The sequence below is a fragment of the Aythya fuligula genome, chromosome 24 (genome assembly GCF_009819795.1).
Source record: "Aythya fuligula isolate bAytFul2 chromosome 24, bAytFul2.pri, whole genome shotgun sequence".
NCBI lineage: Eukaryota > Metazoa > Chordata > Aves > Anseriformes > Anatidae > Aythya > Aythya fuligula.
In genome coordinates this window covers 2,590,877-2,603,219 of record NC_045582.1, presented here as the reverse complement: position 1 = coordinate 2,603,219, position 12,343 = coordinate 2,590,877, and the positions used below count along the sequence as shown (strand labels likewise).

The window sequence follows — 12,343 nt, the reverse complement described above, 5'->3', positions numbered from 1 at the left end:
CTGTTTTTCTCTTGGATCATGGTCTGACAAAAAAAATGATAGAAGCCATACTGCCAGTCCATGTGAGACCAGGGTTTCAAAAAATATATTGATTTATTTTCTCTTGCAGGGAAGAAGCAGATGAATATATTGATATAGGAGCTCTTAATGGCATCTTTGTACTAGGCAGGAGTATGGGATTCATTGGTAAGTTTGCTGTGTTCCTGTCCCTTCGTTCCCTGGGGAGATGCACTGTCACCATGAACTAACACAAACGTGAAACTCTGGGGTCTCAGCCTAAAACCTAAGTTGTAGGAATCAAGAAATCAAAGCTGTTTTAAGACAACGTACGACCAGATTAGAAGGGGGCTCAAACGTTGTAACGCAGTTGTTTTCCTTTTAGGACACTATCTAGATCAGAAGCGCTTGAAGCAAGGCCTGTACCGTCACCCGTGGGACGACATATCCTATGTTCTACCAGAGCACATGACTATGTGATAACCAGTAGTACTGCCTCAGAATGTCACTTCAAGAAGCTGGAAGCCTGCACAGAGGACAGCCACAAATGGGACTTTGATGTATAAAGGCCATTGATGCATAGACATTGAGCTGCCTAGTTAAACTGTGCAAAGCAACTGTTTTATAAGAATAGAAACTTACTCAAAAACCAAAACTTATGATATTCCATGTTACCTGCTGTATTTAATACTGTCTCTCACACTTTTATTTTTTTCTACTCTTGTTTTATTTTGTTTCCAGGAAGGATTTTAAGGGTTTTGGGGGGGAATTTTTCTCATAGACGCAGTCATTTTGAACTTACCCTGACGGGGGGAAAAGTACCCATCATTCCCATAAGCTATGATTTGGGTGTTGTATTTTTTTCATTGTTGTTGGTTGTTTTTCATTTTGTTTACTGTGTGTTCATCTTCACAGTCTAATCATCATAGCCTGAGTAGTGGGACCACTGCTGATGTATAACCAATGCTACTCAAACTCTGGTGTAGTAATTTAAAATGTAAAGCTGTAACATACTGCTGTTAAAACTGTGAAACTCCACGTATTCCGGTGTCTGTATTTATGCAAACAACTTCTCATTTACTACTCGATTGCTGGTATATGGAATGTCAGTCTCCCGCGTTATCTGCAGATGAGAAAATAATCTCAGTAATAACTTTAGCATCCTACTTGTCTGTGTATTGTAACCAAACAAATAAATGATACACTACTAGCTTATCTGGATTCTTTTTTTCCCCTTCTCCCTTTTAAAGGTTGGTTGTAAACTCTATCTGGCTCTCTGACGAGCTTGGAAGTACTTGTATAACCGCATGCCAAACCTCAGAGCAATTATTCCTCTGATAGTGTGTGTTCTAGAAGAGTTTTTTTTAAAAAAAAACACATGTGACTTACCCCGTAATGTAGGTTAAGGGCTGCAACTTTGCAAAAGAGAAAAGAAAGAGTAGGAAAAAGAAGTATGTAAGTGGAGATAGCATTATAACCTCGTTATGGGGCTGTATCATGATGCACAGTAAAGATGGAATTGTCAGCTGCACCTCACTTTATTCTAATTAACAAACAAAAAAATGCATACCTCAGTCAGAGTTAGTGAATTTCTCACATGAAGTCCCTTCCTTGCAGGCTCACCTGAGAGAATGACGTTGAGAAGAAAAACGATCAAAAGGATAGCTCAAGGCTTTGACAAAAACCATGCCTGTATTTCAGGTGTAGCATCCCCGTACCCTTTGGCAGGGCCATCTCCTCCCTTTAACTTAACTTAAACCTGCACCACACCTAGCGAGCTCCCTTTGTGCTCCGTCACGAGGCGGGGGGCACAGTGGGCGCACCACGGGGCAGCCCCGGCGGCTCCCTCTCGCCCCGCTTTTCCCCCTTGCTGGCTGGCGACACCCCGAGGGAAAAGCAGCTCCTGTCTGTCCCCAGCCCTCACTTTTCAAAGCGGAGGGCGGGGAGGCCCCCGGTGCCTCCGGGCAGCGCTGGGGGCGGATGCTCGCCTCAGGCACCCCCTTCTCCCCTCAGGGCTCCGCGGCCGCCATTTTAGGTCGGGCGGCGGCGGCACCTCCCCGCCAGGGGGCAGCGCGGGGCCGGCCGAGGCGGCGCAGGCGCGGTGGCCGCAGCCCCGCCATGGCGGACAAGATGGCGGCGGCCGCGGCATCGCCCCAGCCGCAGCCGGGCCCCGGGTCCTCGACGGCGGTGGCGACGGCGGCGGAGGAGGAAGAGGAGGATGGCGGCGGCAGCGGGGGCCCACGGGGAGGTGGGGTGGACGGGGAGGTGGAAGCGGAGGAGTTCGGGTGCCCGGCGCACTGCGCTGACCTGGCGTGGCGGCAGAACGAGCAGCGCCGCCACGGCCTCTACTGCGACATCACTTTGGCTTTCGGCGGCGGCCGGCCGGGGCTTTGCCGCGAGTACCGGGCTCACCGCTCCGTCCTGGCCGCTGCCACCGAGTACTTCACGCCTCTGCTCTCGGGGGGCTTCGCCGAGTCGCGCTCGGGCCGCGTGGAGCTGCAGAAGTGGAGCTCGGAGGGCGGCCCCGACCCCGACACGGTGGAGGCCGTCATCGGCTTCATGTACACCGGCACCATCCGCGTCAGCCCCGGCAACGTCCACGAGGTGCTGGAGATGGCCGACAGGTGAGCTGGACCCTCTTCTGTTCCTCCTCAGGAGGCTGCCCGCCAGGCCGCGGCATCACCCCGATTTATTCCTTCCACAGGTTTCTGCTGACCCGGTTGAAAGAGTTCTGTGGGGAGTTTCTGAAGAAGAAGCTCAATCTGTCCAACTGTGTCGCGGTTCACAGCCTGGCCCATATGTATTCCCTGAATCAGCTGGCCCTCAAAGCTCAGGATATGATCAGGAGAAACTTCCACAGAGTTATCCAAGACGAGGAGTTCTACACTCTGCCCTTCCACCTCATCAGAGACTGGCTCTCAGACTCGGAGATCACGGTGGACTCTGAAGAAGTCCTCTTTGAGACCGTTTTGAAGTGGGTTCAGAAAAATCCCGAGGAAAGAGAGAGGTACTTTGAAGAACTTTTTAAACTGCTGAGGTTGTCTCAGATTAAACCCACTTACCTTACTCGCCACGTCAAATCTGAAAGGCTGGTATCCAGCAACGAAGCCTGTGTGAAGTTGGTGTCAGAAGCTGTGGAAAGTCACGCCTTGAGGTCTGAGAACTTGCAGTCCGGTAATCTGCAACATTCCACTTGTCCTGTAGCGTTGCTGCCACGTTTTGGACAAAACATGGACGTCATTATGGTGATTGGTGGTGTATCGGAGGGAGGAGATTACTTGAGTGAGTGTGTGGGGTATTTCATCGATGAAGATAGGTGGGTAAACTTACCGCACATACACAATCATCTTGATGGGCATGCTGTTGCTGTGACAGAATCTTATGTTTATGTGGCTGGCTCCATGGAACCGGGATTTGCCAAGACTGTAGAAAGGTACAATCCAAATAGAAATATTTGGGAACAAGTCTCAAATTTAATAACCAGAAAACATTCCTTTGGCCTTACTGAAGTTAAAGGAAACTTGTACAGTATTGGCGGACATGGCAATTTCAGTCCTGGCTTTAAAGATGTAGCCATTTATAATCCCGAGCAAGACAAATGGCATAACCTGGAGTCAGCACCAAAGATTCTTCGTGATGTCAAAGCTGTTTCTGTAGAAGACCGATTTGTTTATGTTGCTGCTCGTACCCCAGTTGACAGTGATAGCGAAGATGGCTTGAGGGCAGTTATTATCAGATACGATGCTGAAACAAGGCAGTGGCAAGATGTAGAGTCTCTGCCGCTCATTGATAACTATTGCTCTTTTCAGATGTCAGTTGCAAACACAAACTTTTACCATACGGCATCCTGCTGCCCCAAGAGTTACCCTATCGATAATGAGGAAGCCAAGATAAAGATCTGTGGCAGAGCCTCAGACGAGATTCTTGAAAGTTTACCCCCAGAGGTTCTGAGCATTGAAGGGGCAGCTATTTGTTATTATAAAGATGATGTTTTCATCATCGGGGGGTGGAAGAACAGCGATGATATTGACAAGCAATACAGGAAAGAGGCTTATCGTTACTGTGCTGAGAGGAAGCGCTGGATGCTCTTGCCTCCCATGCCTCAGCCTCGCTGTAGAGCAACAGCCTGCCATGTGAGAATCCCCTTCAGGTGCTTGCAGGGCACACAAAGATATCCTATGCCACAAAACTTGATGTGGCAGAAAGATAGAATAAGACAAATGCAGGAAAGACAGATGCAGGAAATACACCGACACTCGCTAAGTTTACGAAGAATGCCACGCTCACAGATTGAGTGCTAGTGTCCGGAATATCACTCCTGATGAATCTGGTTTAGGAAATACTGGGCTAAACCATTTTCCTAGGCTCGATATGTCTTTATAAGACATCAGGATGTTGCTTGGGTTTGATGCGTAAAAATAACACCTCGTATTGAAAAGTAAGAAGCTCAAATTGAGGATGAATGGGAATTGAGAAACTATCAGAATCCAACAATATTACTTAACAGTGCCAAGGAAAAAACTACTTTCCTCTAATAGGTCACGAAATAGATCTTTCTTTTCAAGGGTTTCTGTTGAGTTAGTCTCTAACAGTTCTGTTTTGAAAATTGAAGATCTCTGTGTTAATTTGCCTGTTACATTTGTGTGTGCTGAAAGCACCTGTTTTATTTGCACTTAATATTTTGACATTCCTTTGACCCTCCTCAGTGACTAAACTTCACGTATAATTAGTGTTAGTGCACTTGGCTTTCCAAAGTTGGAGGCGAGCGCAATAGTTACACGTACGTATGAAAATGAAAGCACAATCTTTCTTTATAAAGAATTACTTCAGGATGTTTCTACGGCTATCAACTATTTTGTAACTGTACGTTGTAGAGAGGCAGCAGAGTTTGTAGTGGTTGATCAGTAGAACGTCAGACACTTGCTAAAATGGAGAACTTGAGGCAGTGGATCTTTTCCAGGTATGTCTGGAGATGCTTTGAGTTTGTCTTTGACAACTTCGTTAGAAACTTGGGTCAACGGTCAGCCTGATGAAAGGAGTGGAAACCAGCGATGTAGTCTAGCCACATCAGCGTGGGTTAGTAAGAATGACATTATTGCCCGGGAATAGATTGAAACCTGAGCTACTTGTCGATCCTTTCTCAAATATTGCACGCGTTTAATTCAAGTGAAAAAGCAGAAGAACCCCCACAAGCCTGTTTGCAGCCTGTTTTTGACAATCAATGCCTCTTGCCTTCAGCGTATTTTCCCTAGAAACTTAGGGTAGCTGTGCTGCAGTGCTGCTTAACGAATCAGCACTTGGTGTTCCTCCTGGAGGGACATCGTTGGCTCTCAGTTACTGATGACATGAAGATTTTTAGCTGCATCTGGAGTTTTCAGTCTGTAAATAGTTTACGCGTGTACTGTGGATGTAAGGGTTAACCTGATTAAAGGTACCTTTGGGAGTTTTGAGGTAGTTTTGCATATATCAGGGCCCTGCTTGGCTCTGGTTTGTTTAACTGCTATACCCCCGAGGAACAGAAGGTGGAATAGTTCCTTGGGAGCATCGATGCCTCTCGGTTATTGCTCCCACTGAACACTCCTCCCTGATCTGAAGAGCTCCAGGACAGTTTTCGTTACTAGCGGATTCAGTGCATCCTTCCTACCTCCTTTCCTTCCCCATCCTTCCCTTCATTTGAATGTTCCAGGTTTTCACTTGTGACCAAACTCAGGACCTTAGGGAAGGGAAAGGGAGGAGTCACCACGTTGTTCCCAAACTTACGCAGACAAACATTGATGAAGAAGGTGTTCACTGTCTTCGGTTCGTATGATAATTTGCTGGTGGTTTTGATGTGGGCAACCTCATTGCAAAAGATCCTCTAAACACTTCTTGTTTGTTTGTTTGTTTTTGTTGTTTTTTAAACTGTTTGGCTTTCTGAACTGATACTTCTCATTTTCCAATTCAGCAGGCAACCTAGATCATATCTGAAACACTGGGTAAGTCTTTCAACCACATAATATGTAAAGGTTTCTCTGATGTGTACTTTCCTTAATGCTCCACTTTGCAGTTCACTCGTCACTTTGTTATCAATAACTGGTCTTTTTGTAATAAGAGAATAACCCAGCCTTGTAAGTTAGATTGAAAATCCAACAGTTCAGTCTCAAATTACTTACTGATGGTAATCATCCTGTGTTGTATTTGCCTGTTGGATTATTATGCAAGGGCAGATTAAATTGTACAGTGCTGGCTTAGTGCAAGAGAGGAAATGTTTAAGTTTGTTCAGGCTTAAGACTGATGTTCAGAAGTGACTGTTGCCAAATCAGCTCATGTAGGCCCTTACGGAAGGGCTTAATCAGTGGAGTTTAGCCCATGAACTCTTGTGGGTTTGGCTGGAATATTTTTCAGAATTACTGCCCCTACAGCAGGGTTTGTGAGTGGAAGATGTGCAAATGCCTCACAGCTTTTGTACAAACCCCATTGATTTAACCTACGTGGGAGCTGAATTTAAGACACTTTGTCAGACTTTGCACAGAAGCACCCAAGAAGAGTTTACCTCTTCCATCCCACCGCCTGGGCTATAAGGATTTGATGAGCAAAGGATGGTAGCATGGCACACCACCACAGCTCTGTCAAAGCCCTTATGTAGTCTGTCGGCAAATCTGGGACAATTTTGGGGGGGAAATACTGAGATTGTTGTTTCAGTTAAATAGCCTGATATATGGCAGCATGCAACAAAGTTAGAAGCAAGAACAAACTTCTTGCAGTCTCTCTTTTTCTAAGCAAATTTGATATTTGCACATACTGTGAGAACTTCCACCTGACATACACTCTGTCTATTTTACTGAAGACATTCCACTTAAAGACAATGTCAAAATGGCTTCATACCTGTTTAACGTGTGGATGCCAGCCACGATTTTGTGTGTGATGCACTATGTCTCTCCTTCTGTGTTCTGTTTGCATGAGGAGTGATGGACAGTGTGAACAGCACCGGTTTGCTCTAACTTTTGCTAGGCCAATTCAGTGGAATTTTTAAGTAGTGAGGTTTTTTTTTTTAGCCTTGACTTTAAGTGGACCAATTGCTTTGCAGTTTTTTAACTGACAAGTCTAACCATCCATTGTCTCACCTGTAGGTGTTCAGAAGAACTGAATTTGGCTGTAATTTAGCTCACTAACCTGTGAAACGTGTAACAAACTCCTTGGGGCCCTTGACTGCTGTAGCTTGCTGGGTATTTATAAAAAATGATCCTATAAGCAACAGGCTGGGAATTCTTTCACTGTGTTTGTACTGGCTAGTTAAATGTCAGTAAGATCCTAGTGTGAATTCAGGAAGTATTACAAGGCTGACTTCTGGCCCTCTAAATGTAAAGGAACATCAGACGGTGTTTTTCCTCCTCCTTATGACAATCACACCTCTATAGCTGTACTGAATGTGTGCCACAAAATGCATGTTTCACGTCCCGTTGTTCTGCTCAAGGTATTAGTGAAGTAGGACACGTCCTGCCCAGCACTAGGTGCTCACTGTAGTCAGTTCTAGGTGCCATAAATGTACATAATATTTTATAAGGACATGAATACCCTGTTAGTATGCTGGGTTTGTATATATTTTCAATAAGACTTCCTCTCACACGTAGTAGGACACTACTCCAGAAATAAATGCCAACTTTTTAGCATACGTAATGAATAATGATCCTAGATGGATCACTATTCACAACTTGAGTCACTGAGAATAGCAACTTCTGAGGTTATTTTCAACACAACGTTGCAATGCTATGGGGTAACATTCAGTGGGTTTAAAAAAAGTAAATGTTTTATGGCTTAGATTTATTTTCAGCTGTGTCCATGTTATGTTACAAAGTAAACCATATTTCTAATTTGACAGTCTTAAGTGGAAGTCTTATAAAACAGGTGCTCCTGAGGATCTAATCCTATTACTAATGCAAATGTTAAGTGTGGAACTAACTAGATGTTCGAAGACCATTAATAGTCAGATACTCCTTATAGGTCCATGTCACTGTGGATCACGGCAGCTGTACTCTCCTCAATGTTAATGTAGACTTCAGCAAGTTGCTTGGGCAAGCAGCACTCCTGTACTTACTTCCAGTAAGGTAAAGTAGTGTGTGTCTATAGGCTGTTTGAAACTCCTACTGTAATGTTCTTCACATTAAATACACTGTACTAAAGTTTATTGTAATAAGTGAATTAATGCAAATAAACCTTTTATTTCTCTAGCGTTCTGTCGTGCGTTGTGCCTCTTCCTGGCAGCCAATACGTCTATATCATACTTTTTTTTGGTGCCATAGAGTGAAAGTTTTACTTACTAATCATTCTTCTGGTCTGTATCAATTGTGCTTACTTTTAGAATAAGCGAATACATTCATTTGCTGCTTAGAAGACTTTATTAGCTAAGGGGAGCCGTTTATACAGGCAGGGTACTTGTTGAGGAAGTGTACTTGACTTCTGTTTGCAGTGACTCCAGGCTGTAGTCACGTCTGGCGGCGTACTCGCCGACGTTCGACAGCCCTGGCACCACGCAACAGCTCAAAGCACTGCGGTAGATGCCCATGTCGTGAGCATCGTACCAGTCGTCAGCTTTTTCGTCGTAACACTCGACGTTGAAAGTGGTAGTAAAACCGTTAAAGCCACCAACCACAAACAAAAGGTCGTCCACCACCTCGATGCCAAAGTTGCTGCGAGGGTTGAACATGGTGGGGACGGTGCGCCACGTGTTGGCGATGGGGCTGTAGGCTTCCACGGTCCGCAGACGGTTCACTCCGTCAAATCCTCCTACCTGCAAACGTCAAAGGTACAGAGCTGAAATAGGCCTTTCCCCTTCTGCCCAGGCAGCTGAATCGCGTTGTGGATGTGTAAGACTTTCAACTTGTCCCGCTTTGTCGAGTTTAATCATTGTCTCAAAACACAACGCAGACTGCCCCCTTCTTGTTCCAGAGCTTCCAAATCTTGTGTGTCTGTCAGATTCTTATACTTACCCACACGCTGCATTTAGGTTCTGTGTAGGATAAGCAGGACCAAGCAGAAGTACTGAGCTGCTAAAAGATTTTATCAACAGCAGAAAATAATTTCTTTGCTATGACAGTTTAAAAGTTATGTATTTTCTCCTAATGAAAAGCATGCAGGTGACAGTAGTTTCAGGGGTATTTTAACCATTCTTGCCCTCAACTTTCTTCCCCAGATCTCACTTTGATTTTCAAGCTGGCCACTTGCTTCTAGCTGGGAGATGCAGGTTAGCAGAGTTTCAGCCCATTAAACAACAAAAAAGTACCACGAGTGCTGGGTGCTGTTGTGGCAGAGGTACCACTTCTACCTTACCGCATACACTTGTTTTCCATATGCAATCACACCTACTCCACTTCTTCTGCTTCTCATGGGGGATATAAAGGTCCACTGATCCGTTGTGGCATCGTACACTTCAGCTGTGGATAAGCATTCATTCCCATTGAACCCACCACATATATACACCTGTTTAAAGGAGGAAAAAAAAAAGGTGAGCAGGGTGCTTGTATTGGTGGGAGAACATGCTGAGAAGAAAATGGCCTGGCTGTGGGTTTTTTTTTTATGTTTATTTTTTTTAAAGAGAATTGTCTTTTTGCCCTGGGTTGGAGGTAGTAACAGTGCAGGGAGTTATACGAAGCAGCAGGGTTTTGATCCGTTTTTTCCTGAGCTGTGTGAAGCATCCAGGCGTGGTATGTGACCTGCGGCCACAAGTATTGTCCAGCAGCAGCCAGTTTCGCCTCTTAGCTTTATATCTGTAGCTGCAGGATTTAATGAGCAAGGTTTACGTGAACTTTTCCCCCTCTGTTTTAAATGACTCATCATGTTAAAGGGAGCGATTGTTTCGTGTCTAGCTCCCACAGCTCCTCTTTTCTATCTAGAGGACTAATTCTGGGTGGAAGCTCTGTTCATCCAGCACACAAGGCTGAGCTCCACGAGGCTCTCCACCCCACCACACTAAAAAAGCCCAAGGCTCGTGCTCGCCGTGTAATGCTACCCAGTGCTATCTGTTTGCTGCCTTGTCCTGCTCACCGTACTACAACCAGAACCGCTGTCACAAATCCCCCCAGGCCTTTTACCTTGTCGTACAGCGTGGTTGCACCAGCATCGCTTCTCTGCTCGTGCATGGGGGCGATCAGCGTCCACTGGTTGGTCTCGGGCTCGTAGCGTTCGGCCGTGCTGAGGCGCGTGTACCCGTCGAACCCCCCCATGGCGTAGATGTAGTTGTTGAGCACGGTGACGCTGACGTAGCAGCGCCGCGAGTGCATGGGCGCGACCTGGTGCCACGTTTTCTTCAGCGGGTCGAACCGCTTGACGCTGTTAAAGTAATCCACGCTGTCGAACCCTCCGATAACGTAGACGAAGCCTTTCAGGAAAGCGGTGCCGTGGTAGGCGCGGGGGCTCTCCTCCTGGCACGTCACGTTCACCCACTTGTCCGCGCGGGCGTCGTAGGTCTCAATGGCGTTGGTCGGGCTCCCCCCGCTCCAGCCCCCGATGGCGAAGAGGATGGCGTAGGGCAGGCGAGGCCGGGTGAGGGGGTTGACGAAGTCAGAAACCGAGGGGCCGTTGGCGCTGAGGTCGTACATGGCCGTCAGCGCGTTGATGATGATGGGCTTGCAGTCCTCGTTGTCCTTCACGTAATCGTGCATTTTGACTTTCTTCATGAAGTGGTCTGCCTGCATCAACGCCAGTCGGACCTGAAAACGCAAGCGGAGGTGAGGGTATTGGTGTTAAATGCTTAACATTTTGGTGTCTTTCCCAGATAGGTCTGATGCTGGCTGGCTTTGATTTCAGGCTAGAGTGTTGTCTAAAGCTTATCACTGAACCAGAGAATTAAACGTGTGGCTTTTAGCTTGTCCTGAAAAGGGTACACAAGGGTAAATGATCCCGTTTTGGGGGAGCCTGCCACGACTCTGCCATGGCGCTCTCCTGCCCGCAGGCTGAAGCTGCTGTAGCTCCTGCTGCTGTTTGCATAGTGCAGCTTGTCTACAAACACCCATAAGCTTTGTGTACCTGGCCATAATGTCAGCCCGTGTAATCTTCAGCCCTTCCCGGATGTGAGGAATGATTAAACTCATGAGGAAACGTGCGCTTAAAAGGGCCTCCCCAACCTCGGCAGAGCACGTAACAGCACGTAACGCGCGCTTTTCCCCGAGCAGTGCTGGGAGGCTGCTATTTCCTCCGCTCTGACGAGGAAAGAGAAGCGAGCCACATCTCCAGAGCCACGTAGGGGGGCAGGATAGGTGCCCCCGCAGCCGCACTGACCTTGCTCAGCAAGACGGAGATGTACTGCTTCCTGTTCTCAGGGTCGTGGGCGATCCACTTCAGGATGGCCTCGAACACCACGTCTTCTTGTTTCACGTTGAGTTCGTCTTTCTCGATGATGCCCTTCAACTCGTCGACGGAGAGGTCTAGAAACTCCGTGGACACTTTGATCAGCTCCTCGAAGTTATGGAGGATGAACGTGTAGGCAGTTTGTTGCAGGTTGGGACAGTGGTAACAGTTTGTGAGTCGGCAGATGCCGATGCAATTCTCCAAGCACAGCTGAGATTTCAAGAACTCGCAGCACAGTCTGACGATGCCCATGATGTTGAACTGGTCCGCTGCGGACAGCAAACTTTCAACATTCTCGGCGGTGACCGGTACTGTCCTGGTGTAGGCATACTCGATAACGAGCTTCATCATTTCAGGTGAAATGCCAGGGATTTTGTATACAATCTTCTCTTTGTTGTTCCAGCCACTGGTAAACAAAGCCCTGACAAAAATGATAAAAAAATAAAATAAAAAAACAATGTTGGGGGAAAAAAAAGGCTTTTCCTGTGTTAACCCCCGACCCTGTTTTCCCATATGCCTTCCTCCCTGGGCACTGGTTTTGGGCACTAGCAGCAGTCATGCTGGGAGGCCCTGTGGTTTATTGATCCGTGTTTTACCAGCTTGTTGGATGGTTTAAAATAGGAGCCACAGCCTTAGGCCGTGGACAGAGAGCAACAGAGCCCATGGCCACCTTGCTCCAGAGACTAACGGTGTGGGGGGCAAGAAAAACTTGTGCTAGGGGCCGGGCTGGCCACGTTCCCAGCCCTACATTCATCAGACACCGCTGCCAGAGTGGCTGCAAAATGCCAGGGTGTGGGGTTTCGTTCTGGTGACCAGGCTGCTATCAGGACTATCTACATCTGCTGGCCGAGAGGTTTAGTGCCGACATAAGCACCAGAGGTACATTAAGAGCATCTGACCCAGCCTAGGAAATGCCATTTGTCCCCATTCCCCCTGTAAACTCATTTCTACTACTGACCTAAAATAATGACTGCAGCTACAGAGGATGTTCTTGTGAGCATTGAATTCAAACCCATTCACGTCA

The 12,343-nt window shown here is 46.9% G+C and overlaps 3 protein-coding genes across 5 annotated transcripts in view; 2 read left to right on the top strand and 1 right to left on the bottom strand.

Moving 5' to 3' along the window:
- ACLY (ATP citrate lyase) overlaps positions 1 to 1,212 on the top strand; it is a 28,687-nt gene extending 27,475 nt beyond the window's left edge. For both annotated transcript variants that reach the window (XM_032202589.1, XM_032202590.1), the window contains 2 exons: positions 110 to 186; positions 383 to 1,212. In XM_032202589.1, coding sequence (XP_032058480.1) covers positions 110 to 186; positions 383 to 477 — 172 coding nt within the window. In that variant the 3' untranslated portion in view covers positions 478 to 1,212. The remainder of the gene's footprint in view (positions 1 to 109; positions 187 to 382) is intronic.
- Positions 1,213 to 2,115: 903 nt separating this feature from the next.
- On the top strand, positions 2,116 to 8,205 carry KLHL11 (kelch like family member 11). Of its 2 annotated transcripts, XR_004254177.1 has the most exons (3): positions 2,116 to 2,621; positions 2,702 to 5,972; positions 7,978 to 8,205. XR_004254177.1 is itself a non-coding variant. In XM_032202680.1 (2 exons), exons 1-2 carry the CDS (start codon positions 2,116 to 2,118, stop codon positions 4,296 to 4,298), a joined length of 2,103 nt encoding a protein of 700 aa, XP_032058571.1. In that variant the 3' UTR covers positions 4,299 to 8,205. The 2 variants fall into 2 exon arrangements, 1 of the variants encoding a protein (XP_032058571.1); XM_032202680.1 differs by having other exon boundaries at positions 2,702 to 8,205.
- Positions 8,206 to 8,392: 187 nt separating this feature from the next.
- KLHL10 (kelch like family member 10) lies at positions 8,393 to 11,732 on the bottom strand. Its single transcript, XM_032202827.1, has 4 exons — positions 11,251 to 11,732; positions 10,065 to 10,682; positions 9,304 to 9,453; positions 8,393 to 8,764 (listed from the first exon to the last, which is right to left on the bottom strand). Exons 1-4 carry the CDS (start codon positions 11,668 to 11,670, stop codon positions 8,393 to 8,395), a joined length of 1,560 nt encoding a protein of 519 aa, XP_032058718.1. The 5' UTR covers positions 11,671 to 11,732.
- Positions 11,733 to 12,343: the final 611 nt, after the last annotated feature.

What these genes read in the sequence shown, in the direction of transcription:
- KLHL11 (XM_032202680.1), top strand. Translation starts at nt 2,116, where the DNA reads ATGGCGGACAAGATGGCGGCGGCCGCGGCATCGCCCCAGCCGCAGCCG. An exon ending in GTGCTGGAGATGGCCGACAG is followed by an intron (nt 2,622 to 2,701) that starts GTGAGCTGGACC and finishes TTCCTTCCACAG; the next exon opens with GTTTCTGCTGACCCGGTTGA.
- KLHL10 (XM_032202827.1), bottom strand. Translation starts at nt 11,670, where the DNA reads ATGATGAAGCTCGTTATCGAGTATGCCTACACCAGGACAGTACCGGTC. An exon ending in TCTCCGTCTTGCTGAGCAAG is followed by an intron (nt 10,683 to 11,250) that starts GTCAGTGCGGCT and finishes TTGCGTTTTCAG; the next exon opens with GTCCGACTGGCGTTGATGCA. An exon ending in ATGGAAAACAAGTGTATGCG is followed by an intron (nt 8,765 to 9,303) that starts GTAAGGTAGAAG and finishes TGACGTTTGCAG; the next exon opens with GTAGGAGGATTTGACGGAGT.